The 13097-nt window shown below is 44.8% G+C and overlaps 1 protein-coding gene across 5 annotated transcripts in view; it reads left to right on the forward strand.

Moving 5' to 3' along the window:
* The window catches only part of SPOCK3 (SPARC (osteonectin), cwcv and kazal like domains proteoglycan 3), a 445886-nt gene that overhangs the window by 88210 nt on the left and 344579 nt on the right, over positions 1-13097 (forward strand). The window contains exon 2 of one of the 5 annotated variants that reach the window (XM_007457379.1): positions 4666-4679. The exons of the other annotated variants lie outside the window; for them this stretch is intronic. Within the exon in view, the coding sequence (XP_007457441.1) occupies positions 4666-4679 (14 nt within the window). The remainder of the gene's footprint in view (positions 1-4665; positions 4680-13097) is intronic. 5 annotated transcript variants of the gene reach the window in all.

The following is a 13097-nucleotide window of genomic DNA, read 5'->3' on the forward strand; positions in this document are numbered from 1 at the left end:
GAGCCCGTGTCCCCTGCATCGGCAGGCGGGCTCCCAACCACTGCGCCACCAGGGAAGCCCTATGGTCTTTTTTTTGTTATGTTTCTTCTCATTTGTTTTGACTGTATCTTTTATTTTTGATGCAGGCTTGAATGCTGTCTAAATTGCTTTCCACTGAGGACAGTCATGTGGTGTGTTTAGGGCAGGACGGGCCTCCGTGGCCAGTCAGGGAGGAGGGGGGCCCTGGAGCAGCCATATTGAAAGGCTCCTGGTTTTCATGCCACAGTTGAGCACATGTTTTTGTCTTTGGCTTGGTTTATTTATTTTTTTTAATTTAATTTTTATTGTATATTGGAGTATAGTTTATTTATCCTGTGTTAGTTTCAGGTGTACAGCAGATTGAATCAGTTATGCATATACAGGTATCTGTTCTTTTTCAGATTCTTTTCCCATATAGGTTATTACAGAATACAGAGTAGAGTTCCCTGTGCTGTACAGTAGGTCCTTGTTGATTGTTTATTCTATATATAGTAGTGTGTACATGTCATTCCCAAACTCCTAATTTATCCTACCCCCGCCTTTCCCCTTTGGTAACCGTAAGGTTGTTTTCAAGTCTTTATTTGTTTTTATTGATTTTTAGCATGCTGGGGAGAAAAGGAAAACTTAAGCCACAAACAATGAAGGTAAATGACTGTCACCCACCCTGAGATCCTGAGCGAGTCTGTGTGTGTGTGTGGCAGACAGACCGAGTAACATTTGCAAGATGACCTGAGCCTTAGAGTTACTCAAGCAGCGTGAATTTACAGGAAATGCCCCGCTTGGGATTTGTTGGTTTCCGTTCACCCTAAGTCCCAGAGCCTCGTGCACGGCATCCCTGCACTTGCTTGATGAATGCAGACGTGAATGACACCTGTAACCTGCTCCTTAGAAGTGGTTCCACCTTGAGTTAAAACATCTTTTAAGTAGAGATTGTATTTTATTATCTTAAAGCACCTTGGGGTCTAATCTTTCCTCATGATATGCTTACAATACAGTGTGGTATAATTCAGTCATTAAAAAATATATTGTTATTGGTCGTGGTGACATCAAGATGTCCGCATGGTCGTGGTGACAGCGGTGAGAGGAACAGGGCTGCCCTTTCGTGACCTGCGGTCTCACTGTAGCGCAGCCCACCCTGGGGGACGCAGGGGCTTGGGACTCGCTGGTTTGGGGGCCTCCAAGGAGCCAGCCTGAGAGGCGAGTGAGGTAGGGGTACGTGGAGAGACCCTGACATGGGCAAACACTGGCTGGATTTTCATCCCAAGCCCCAGGAGCCTGGGGAGTGAGAGGTGGGAAGGAAAAGAGGTCCCAGGACTCGTCTTGAGGCAGGGAGCCCCTGCCCGCTTGGCCAGGGAAGGAGATGTAATAGGGGACGTGGGCTCCAACTCGGGGCGTGGCGGGAGGCGTGGTAACGTGGGCGGGGTTTCTCCAGGCTGTCACTTGGAGTGAGGGGGTCTGGGGACGGTGCAGGGCCCGGCCTGGAAGCACAGAGCTTTCTGACTCAGGCACGTGGTCGGTGGTTTTGAATAGTGACTAAATCCAGCCTGGAGTGTAGACGGTGTGCTTTGCTGCAGGTCCGTGTGCTTCACCTTCAGCCCTTGACGCCTTCCTCGGACACTGGAGCAGCCCTGCCTGTGCCTTACCAGGGAGGAGGCATGCAGTCTTCACTAGTCAGGGGTGACTGTAAGTCTGAAAGCAGGACGCCCTTTAAGAGTCGATGCTGGACTTTCAGAGATGTGTAAATATGATGAGTTCCATTACCTGTGTTGTTACTCATTAGCCTGTGAGCTTGTGTGACCTTCCTGTATAAAAGCCTTCAGAATAGGCAGTCTTCGCATCATAATACCGAAGTGTAATTTACCACTTTAAATGCTATTTAACTTTTGCATTGGTGTTTTGTCTTCCTCCTTTTCTTAAAAACTGGCATAATGTTTTCAAACTTTTTGTTTACCGCCCTCTCTGCTCCTTCTACCTTCTGTCTGCTTTTACAACACTAGTTTTGAGAACATGACTTTTTTTAACCTTTTTTTTCTGTTTACTGTTCCCTTACTTCTGAAAACTCAATATATGGTTTGTTATTTAATCGTTTCATAACAGAGTCTAGTTCTGTTTACCATTTTCCTGAGGCTGATGTTGCTATTGTCTTGAATACAAGAAAAAGATCTTGGAAAAGACACTGTAGTGATAAGTACGTTTTATGAGTTGATTACTGTTCTTTCGCAGGACTGATGAGAAAATATTGAGAATGTATTCTGTGATTTTCATGTTCTCCAGGACATGTCTAATTGAGCTGTGTGGAGATTATGGATCTCACACGTATATCGCTTCATGGCGTTTACTGCACCCTTCGGACACCAGCTGTAAGAGATTGAGGGTTGATTGACGTGTGTGGGTGTCACGTCAGTGGTGTGTCACGTCTGTCTGAATCTGTGGTGACCTCGCCAGGACAGTAAGGCTGCTCCATCCCGCACTGTCATTTGTAATGTTCACTGAGGTATTCTACCCCTAAAGAAGGCAATAGTAACTTTTACTCCAGTCTACAGGGAGGAACAAGTGAACTCATGGCACTTTACATTTTTTTTATTAGAATCTGCTAGCAAAACAAATATACTCGTGAAAATTATTAACAGGGGACTTGGAATAACAGTTTTGCATGGTTAAGTTCGCAGGTTTCTTTTTGTATTATTTTGCAGTTATTTGTGTTTATAGGAGCGATTTTACATTATATTGTACTATTTGTTCATAGTAGTCATAATATTTTTTGTTAAGGATGTTATGGATTAATATGCTCCCATATTAATATTTCATGGGGCATGACTTCTTTGTGAGACATTTCAGAACAACTGAAACAGTTTTGCCATTAAAAATCTTGCTTGGGGAGCTCCCTGGGAGTCCAGTGGATAGGACTTGGCGCTCTCACTGCTGAGGGCCCGAGATCCATCCCTGGTCTGGGAACTAAGATCCCACAAGCCACGCGTTGCGGTCAAAAAAAAAAAAAAAGTCTTCCTTGCGGCTCCCACAGTCGAAATGAAATGGCTCCTTTGGAACAGAGGACAGTCACAGTCACGGCTCTGTCTCTGTTCTTTAAGGATGTGAAAATGGAGGGTTAGTAGCCGAACATAAAGCCTAGTGGTTTACCCACGATTCGAAGTAAATAGTATAAAATCTTGCTCTGCAATTACATAAGGCCAGGAATCCTCTCAGGCACAGTGTAGTCCTCCACTTTGGCTTTCACTGTTCCCTCGTCTCTTACTAATGTTTCTTACATTTGATTCACTTTTCTTAACTGAAACCTGAGAAGAAATCTCTATGAGGCACCAGTGGATTCTGGCATCTCTCACCTAAGGCTGTTACACAAAACTGTGGGGAAGGCCCAGTGGGCAGCCGACAGTGTGAGAACTGGCTGAAAGAGAAAGTCTGATGAGGAAGGTATATTATTATCCATCCTGTGATCTGATGTGAGAAGTATAAGCCATTTACAGGAAAAGAGTGACCTTCTTTAACCTGAAAAAGTCTTGTGCACTAAATGTCAGTATTCCAAAAACCACTTTGGGTATTCACACAATTATATGAATTATATGTTATTTAAATATATAGATTTAGATATGGGTATTTTTTTCATTATTAGCTTCAGTTAAATGAAAGCATCTAACTCTGTTGAACTATGCAGTGCAATAGTGTGATTTTGGACCTCTGAAAGGGGGGCGTCCATGAATCCTGTGCAGGGAGACATTCTAGCATTTTCAAACAGTCAAGGTTTATTAGAGAAAGAACTTCATTTAACTAAGATGTTACCCAACGTGGAAATTAATTTAAATGGTAACAATGAGGATAATAATTCTTTACTCTTGCGGGGGTGGGGGGCTGACTTTTAAAATCGTATAAATGAACCCGTTCACTCATGTGGGGTTAATCATTTTGACAGTTGTTTTTATTTTTATTTTGTTTTGTTTTTTTTGCGGTACGCAGGCCTCTCACTGTTGTGGCCTCTCCCATTGCGGAGCACAGGCTCCGGACGCGCAGGCTCAGCAGCCATGGCTCACGGGCCCAGCCGCTACGCGGCACATGGGATCCTCCCGGACCGGGGCACGAACCCGTGTCTCCTGCATCGGCAGGCGGACTCTCAACCACTGCACCACCAGGGAAGCCCCATTTTGACAGTTTTAATGCACTCATGTTAAAATGAATGTGCTTATGTGTTTGAAATCATGTTCTCTGTTACATTGTAGGGTAACACCCATTAAAATGTTCAGTTAGTACTAAATTCAGTCACAAATCCTAAACACCAGGACACACAACAAAAATCTACATTATTTCTTGAATGGATGGATATGCCAACAGAAATTGCTACATACAACACAGTACAAACATTCAGCGTGATTGAATTATTTGATTTCAAAAATGATTTTAGCAATCAGGTTGATTTTCAAGTCGTTGTTACATAACAAGACAGCCAGAGTGTGGTTCTTCTTGTTTCCAGGGATGCTCTTCAGACAGAGGTATTAATCATAACTCTAATAGCTAAAATTGTGTAACTTACTACATGTCAGGCGCTGTGCTGTGTGCTTTACAAATATGAGTTTATTTAATCCCCCAGGACAACCCTCTGGATAAATACTGTTATCATAAATTGAGGCCTGGTGGTAGGTGACACATCTGAGGTCACTTGAGGCTGGAGGGTCCTGGAGCAGGAACCCAGGCTGACGTGGCTCCAGAATCGCTCTGGTTGGTCACAGACTCTTGTGCCTGCTGAATATGGTGTGATTTTGACACTTGCATCTTAATGTACAAAGACATCTATATCTGTGCATCAGTTTAGGGCTCTCCTTCATAGAAACCCAGAGCCCACCATGTGTGGAGTTCAAGTGCAACTTTGTTCACAGAACAAGGTACTTCAGTGGAAATCTTGTGACATTTGTCGGGATTCTCAGCAGTAAGGAATTTCTCTTTCCTTTTTGTCTTTTGTTTCTGTCGAGACTTTCAGGCATTGGTAAGAAGGAAAAAAGTTGGTCAACAGTAGTGGTGAGATCCGCAGGCCTTCAGGGCTCAGCCAGGTAATGGAAATTATTAAACGTATAAGACGATAGGGAGGAATAGGCATGGTGGTAAATTACAGACATAACAGTCTGCCTCAACACTTCAAATTTACTGTTTTTGTTTTGTTTTGTTTCTTTGCGGTATGCGGGCCTCTCACCGCTGTGGCCTCTCCTGTTGCGGAGCACAGGCTCCGGAAGCGCAGGCTCAGCAGCCATGGCTCACGGGCCCAGCCGCTCCGTGGCATGTGGGATCTTCCCGGACCGGGGCACGAACCCGTGTCCCCCGCATCGGCAGACGGACTCTGAACCACTGCGCCACCAGGGAAGCCCCCAAATTCACTGTTTTTACAGCGTGCACCAAACAAACAAATCTGACTGATGTCAGCCTCAGGCCTTCACTGCTGGTTTCTTATTTCTTTTGTATAATTATGTAAGTATCTGTCATGATGATTTCAGTGACTTCAGTGGAAATTCTTTTAGAGATGACTATTTGGTTAAATCATGAGGTATAATACCAACAGGCATTTCCTTTTTTATTCTTTCCAACAAATTTCAGTAACCTTTTATTTTCAGATGGTGAAAGTAATCGTTAAGGAAAATTAGAATGAAAATTCTTCATTAGAATGAAGACTTCCTTGATAAGGCCCAGGAACGTTCCATTCAAAACATCTGTTCTAACCTGTACTTAACTTATCAGCAGTTCTTTCAAGGCTCACTGTGTCTTTGCACCTGAGTTTTGTCTTGTACAGTGGATGATGGCTGCATCCTGCCTTTTATGGGTGAGGCATGTTGAGGGACCGGAAGGGATCCGCCTCCTGTGTCAGAGCCAAATTCTCCCCAAACCAGTGGGAGTCTTGCTGGTTTAACCCCACGGTTGCCCTTACAGATCATGTTTGAGGCTCCGGTAGCTGAAACGAAATGTCACTTTTCCTCCTTCTGGTTCAGAGCACAGAACTGCAGGGGACTAGCTTTTGTATGTTCGCTCTTGTGCCCCCTCTTCTGCTCCAGAGCCGCAGTGACTTTCTCCGTTAGGCTGTGGGCGAATCCAAGGGAGAGGTTGGTGCCAGGGCGACGGGGCAGAGCCTGAAGTCCTCTAAGGACAGGAGTGGGAACCAGGGCAGGTCCTAGAAAAGAAGAGGCGTAAATACTGGAAACCTGGTCAGGATTATATGAAATTCCTTCTCCTAGATTTGCTAGTGACATTTGAGTATTTCAGAGAAAAGTAACAGAACAGCCCTAAGAAACCAGCATTTCTGTTTCCTGAACAACTTGGTGGCCAAGTTGCTCTTTTTTTTCTGGTGGAAAAAGAACTCAACATACTTGTAAAACGGCATAATGCCACTTTGATGAAGCTTTTTCAGGAGTAACTAGTCCATGAACTCTGAGCAGTTTGTCTATTTAAGGTTTAACGGGGGTGGCAGCTGGTGCTCAGGAGGATTCATTGACGTGAATTTTACAGTTGAAAATGCTCCATAAGCAAACATAGAACATAGACACAGTCGGGATAAATGAGACAGTCTCTCAACCTATAAATTATCCACAGGAACATTTCAACCCTTAAACCTATACAGCCTTGTATTTACAGTGAGTCATAAGGGTATTTCAGGGTGTCATTGGACTGAATTTATTTAACTGAGGGTGAACGTGAGAGATAGGAGAAACCCCAACAGACTAGTAACCAAAGGAAAAGTAAGGAAATAATTATGTTGGATTTATAGGTGATTTATAGGTGATTATGGAGATACTCTGATAAGAAAGCTGTGAAATAAGATGTGTGAGTCTCATTCTGTTATATAAGCTTTAGAATCCCTTAAGCATCTGCATCTAGCCAGTTTATATTTTGGATTAATTATAATCACATACACACGCAAAGAAACATCACACGCGCGGCATGCTCGCTCAGCAGAACTCACAGAGGCTGGTGGAGAGGGGTTGTTGCTTCGTCCTGGAGCAAAGCCCCACCCACCTCCCGCCCTGACCCTGGCCTTGGGCGGCTCTGGGCTCCTGGCGTCCTGTGAGGGTCCCGGTTCTCTCAGCCTCCTAAGCCCCAGCTTCCAGCCCAGTCTGGCCTCCCCAGCTGCCCCTGAGGAGCCGGCCCAGGGCCCTGTGGAGGGCTGGTGGGGTGAGGACGCCCCTGTGATGGGGCTTCTCTGAATTCTACCCTCGATCCAGGCCCACAAGGGGCACTTGAATTGTTACGTCTTCTGCCAACTCTTCTTTACGGCAGGCAGGTTTGCTCTTGTATCCACCCGCGCCCGGGGCTCGAGGTGGCCGTGGAAGCATTGACCCTGATCTGGAACTCCCTGCCTGGCGGTTTCCTTCAGTCCTTAGTGCCACGATGGACTTAACACGTGTGCTCTCAGAGTTCTCTGACTTCTTTTAACTTTTAAAGTGGGAGCGATAGGCGTGCTGTCCTGTGCATCTTAGCCGTAATTGGAATTGGCTTTGGGGAGGCACATGTGTACACGGTTTCCAGTTTTAGAAATTAAAATTAATATTGCAGTGAATTTTCTTAGCATGTCTTTGGATGTATTTCTGTGTGTGTGTGTATGTATGTACGTGTGCATGTGTAGATGCGTGTGCGTGTGTGTATGTAGCTCTCGGCATATCTATAGGACTGGGATTTCTGAATCATGGACTATCTCACCTCTGTTTTAATTGCATGTGTTTTGTTCTCCATGAGAGACTGTTATTGTTCTTACAGTTATGATTTATTTAAATTTATCCACATTTTTTCCCCCATTACTCTCTGCCTTACTGAGTTGAGTGCTTGTCTCTGCCGTATCCTTGCACCTGAAGGACCACTTCTAGTCATTCTTTCCAATGAGAGTCTACTTCTGATGACTTCATCCAGTTTTAGTTTGGTTGGAAATACTTATTTTTATTCTTCAAACCAAAGGATATGGGCATAGAATTCTTTTTGGCAGTCATGTTCTTTCTGGAATTTAAGAGAGGTTATTTTATTGTCTTCTGGCTTTTGTCATTTGAGTGGATAACAGTAAACTGTCAGTTTTGTTGTTACCCAAAGAAGGTTAAACTCCCAGTATCCCCCTCAGCTGCTCATTAGATTTGAGTTTGCTTCATCTTATGTTTGAGTTTTCTATACCTTATATTTGAGTTTGCTTCATCTTATGTTTGCTTGTGTTTCCCTGCTTGGTGTCCATGATGATTCTTGAATCTATAGCATGATATTTTCACCACTTTTAAAAACTCTCAGCCATTATTCAGGTATTATGTCAGCATCACCTTCTCTCTTTTCATTACAGTGGCATAAATTAGACCTTATTATCTGGACACATGTTATATCTCTTTTTTTTTTTTTTTTTTTCCGTTTTTTTTTTTTTTTTTTTCCGGTACGCGGGCCTCTCACTGCTGTGGCCTCCTCTCCCGTTGCAGAGCACAGGCTCCGGACGCTCAGGCTCAGCGGCTGTGGCTCCCGGGCCCAGCCGCTCCGCGGCATGTGGGATCTTCCTGGACTGGGGCATGAACCCGTGGTTCCCTGCATCGGCAGGTGGACTCTCAACCACTGCGCCACCAGGGAAGTCCCCACTTGGCTCTTTTTATAGACTCTAGTTCCCTGGTGAAATTTAGCATAATGCCAACTATTTTTCTGAGCGTATTAATTATAATCATTTTAACACTTGTGTCTGTTAATTCCAACATTTGGATCAACTCTGAGTCTACTTCTAGGGCTCGTTTTTCGTCTTGGTCACCTCTCCTGCTCTGCCTGTTTATTTTCTGCAGCTGGAGTCTTGGTGTGACCAACTGCAAAGGTTCTGGATGAGACGTCAACGCAGGGGGACGTATCACCTTCCTACCACCAAGTGGGAGCGTTATTGAGGCAGAGCTTCAGTACTGACAAAACTCGGTGTATTTCTGCTTCTCCGTAGATCCAGGCGTACTCTATTTTCAGGGGTCCCAAGTGAAAGTCTTGGGAATTGATCGCCTGCTCGCTGGCAGGCCCCATCTGCCATGATTTATCCCCCAGGCCCCCGTGACTGCTGACGGTTCCACTACATTCTCGCCTCTTCACACCCGGTGCTGTGGGCTCTTCTGCACCTGCCCCACGTGGCCTGGTGAGGACCCGGGACCCAGAGGAGGTGTGTGCACAGCTCAGGTGTCCACTCTGCCCCCTCTTTTTTTTTTTTTTTTTCACTCTGCCTTCTCTTGAGGGTCCTGAATCCTCAGTTTTGGCTGTCCTAGAAGCCTGGACACCTGGGTGTCACTTCCTTAAGAAATGGGGGGAAACTGTTCAGATTCTTGCCCAGCTTCCCAGCATCTCTGTTGGTTTAGAGACAGATGCCGGCCTGTGGGAGGTGAGCCCTCTCCCAGCGCCTGGACCCTGCCTCCCTGGCCCACGGCTGGGTCCTCAGTACCTTCAGATAATGTTTGTTTTTGTCCTTTGTTGGCTTGTTTGATTGACTTCTGGCTTCCCTGGGTTGCTTTTAGAGGGCAGCTGGAGGCTGTTTCCTGGGGATGGACATTCATCTATTATTCTTTAGTCTCTGGGAAACAATTCAGAGCGATTTCTTCTCTTTCCTTCGTTCTGTGCAGGTTATTTTCAGCTTGCTGTGTCACAGTCCTTCTCTGCATGGTTCTCCCTTGCTCTGCGTCTCAGGATGTCCTGCAAACTGCATTTCCCACACTCTGTGGTCTGGCATCCAACTGGGTTTGGAGCAGGGGGTGGGCACCCCCAGGAGACCCGGCCCTGCGGCTGAGAGGCCGTCCTACCGTCTCCTTTCGTGGGCAGACACTTGGTCACCCTGTGGCCAAGGTCCTGGGGGTGGAGCCCTCCCGGGGTCTGGCTTCTCTTTGGCTCTGCTCCCCCATCGTGCACCGTGTGTTGAAGGAGGTGATGGGTTTCCCACTGCTGCTTGAACCTTGTTGCGTGACCACCCTCATCTGTGCCCTGAATCCCATCAGCTCCTCTCTGAAGAGCTGCCTGGGTAAAGTTTTGTCCGTTAACCCTCTGGGTGTGCCTCCTTCTTACACCCTGTCTGGTCTATGTGTTCATCCTAATCTGTGTAATTAGAGGGTCTGCTGAGGGTGGATGAGTAGGGTAGTTAAGGTTTTGCCCAAAAGTAGGGACTTTTAACAAACGTGTATTTGACCGAGAGTAAAACCTGAAAGATAATAGTAAACATTTCATGAGGTTTCCCCAAATGCAAGTGTACCTTAGTGTGAATTGTGCAGCTAGGAGACACACGATTGAGAAACACGCGCTGGGTTATTCTGTAGAACGGGGTCTGCAGAGTTTTTAGGTGAGACTGAACAGCGACACCACAGGGATAAGTCGGTAGATGAGCGCGCGGTTTGGACCGAAGAGCGTGGAGAGGCATCCGCTGCCTTGGGTGTGTCAGCGTGTCGAACTGGAGTGTTTTCACCCCTGCAACCACCCGTATGGGATTTGTGGTTCCTCCCCTGACACGCTGACCTTTTCACATTGATTCTTTCTACCTGCTGCCAAGATGCAAAATCGATATAATCAAGCAGGCAAATCACTTGATAGTGGACTGGCCTGAAAATAGGGGCGAAAATCTCATTACTCAGTGCCCTTGGGTGTGCTGATAACGCGTATAAGACAGGTGCACAGGCCACGGATGCAGGTCTTCTAGATTTATACTCATAGATCTGATACATGATCTTTATTTGACGAACAGCACAGAATCCAGGGAGCAGGGATGTGAGGCTCATTTCCGACGACATCTCTCTGATGCCGCATGGCATTTCTCTTTTCCTTCGAAAGCAGCCTTGAGAGATACCCCGATCCTCATTTCTCCATCTCTGTGTTTCACCTGACATAGAGGGGTCGCGACCAGGTCTGTAATGGAACTGTTTTTACGGGGTGATGGGAGGGGATGGAGAGCCTTGGACATTGCCCGTCCTGTTTCCATCCTCCACCTCCTGTGGAGGCAGGCGAGTCCTGTGAAGCATTGCCAGCAACCCTGCAGCCCTGGGGTTTCCTTCCAGAATCCCGGGTCTCGTTCACGAAAACCCAACCAGTTGTTCCCTTTCCTTGGGAATAAAGGTGGGTGTGTTGGCAGAACCCCTAAGTCAGAGCAGGTCAGTAGCCCTCAGTTTATCAGTTAGCTAACAGACCACTGAAACCTGTATAAAAACCAGCTGGAGATCTTGGAAGAGCCCTGGAAAATCTTTGGAACCCTGAGCCCTATTTGCAGTTGCCTGTTCCACCTCCTTAGGGAGCAGACTGGGGGGGATTCATAGGATTTGTGTGTTTGCCGAAACCACATTTTATTCAGGTATGCTATGTGGTGATAGTTTTCAGGGGTGATAAAGCATATATACTGATTTAAGATGCTAGTACATTTCCTTTTGATTATTTCACCAAAGATTTTAAAAGTTACTTTAAAAAATAGCGGCAATATTTTTTTTTTATAATCCATTGTTATAAATCTGGGAATCAACCTTGGCAACGGGGTAATTTTAAAAATTTACAGCACACTTTGCCTTTTGACAGCTGCCTTCGTGGAGCTCATCTGTGATACTTATATGACAGACTCTTAAAATGTGATGAATTAATGTCTAAAGATGAAAAGTTGAGGTTTTCATTTGTAGTGTCTGGTTGGAAGCTAGTCTCAGATTTAAAAAATTGATATTTAAAGAATTAAGCAGGTTTTATCTAGAATAATATATTGTTATAGCTTCTTTGGAAATTATCCAGGAACAGGGCAGGTGGGCTGCTTGGAATGGTCCTCTCAGCTGGTGCTCCGGAGAGTTTGCTGAGACAGTTCTCGAGGCCGTGATGTAAAAATGTAAAAACGCACTCGAATAAAGACCAGTCATTCATGTCAACTTTCAGTGGGAAAAAGTGACTGCATTGGTATTTAAATTATGAAAATATTTCAAAATTGAACTACAATTGGAAATTATGTTTTTTTTTAAAGACTATTTTTTAGAGAAATTTAAGGCACACAACAGAATTGAGATGATCCCTTATACCTCTGTATCAACCATCAACATCCCCACCAGATGGTACATTTGTTACAATTGATGGACCTACAGTGACGCATCATCACCCAAGGTCCATAGTTTACTTAGGGCTCACTCTTGGCGTTTCATGGGTTTGGGCAGATGTATAATGATATGTATCCATGACTATAATGTTAGAGAAGTTATTTTCACTCACCTGAAAATTCTCTGTGCTCTGCCTGTTCAGCTTTCCTGCCACCAAACCCCTGGCAACCACTGATCTCTTTGCTGTCTTCACAGTTTTGCCTTTTCTAGAAGGTCATATAGTTGGAATCATACAATCTGCAGCCTTTTCAAACTGACTTCTTTTGCTTAGTCATATGCATTTAAGGTTCTTTCATGTCTTTTCACGACTTGATAGCTCATTTCTTTTTAGTGCTGAGTCATATTCCATTGTCTCGATGGACGTACCAGTTTATTTATCCATCAACTACTGGAGGACATGTTGGTTGCTTCCAAGTTACGGAAATTATGAATAAAGCTGCTCTAAACTTCCACGTGTAGGTTTTTATCTGGACATAACTTTTCAGCTCTTTAGAGTTGATACCAAGGAGCACAATTGCTGGATGTGTGATGAGAATGTTTAGCTTTCTAAGAAACCACCAAACTGTCTTCCAAAGTGGCTGCACCATCCTGCATCCCCACCAGCAGTGATGAGAGTTCCTGTTGCTCCACATCCGCACCAGCATTTGGTGATGTCAGTGTCTGGATTTTGGCCATTCTCATAGGTGTGTAGTGGTATCTCATTGTTGTTGTTGTTTTCATTTCCCTGATGACAGCTGATGTGGAACATCTTTTCATTTGCTGATCTGCTGTCTCTGTATCTTCTTAGATGTTTGTTAAGATCTTTGGTACATTTTTTAATCAGGTTGCTTATGTTCTTTATTTTTGAATTTTAAGTATTCTTTGTATGTTGTGGATAACAGTCCATTATGCCTTTGTGTCTTTTGCAAATATTTTATCCCGGTCTGTGGCTTATCTTCTCATTCTCTTAACATTGTCTTTTACTGAGCAGAAGTTTTTCATGTTAAAGTTCAGCTTATCACGTATTTC

This window comes from Lipotes vexillifer, unplaced genomic scaffold (assembly GCF_000442215.2).
Source record: "Lipotes vexillifer unplaced genomic scaffold, Lipotes_vexillifer_v1.1 scaffold668, whole genome shotgun sequence".
NCBI lineage: Eukaryota > Metazoa > Chordata > Mammalia > Artiodactyla > Lipotidae > Lipotes > Lipotes vexillifer.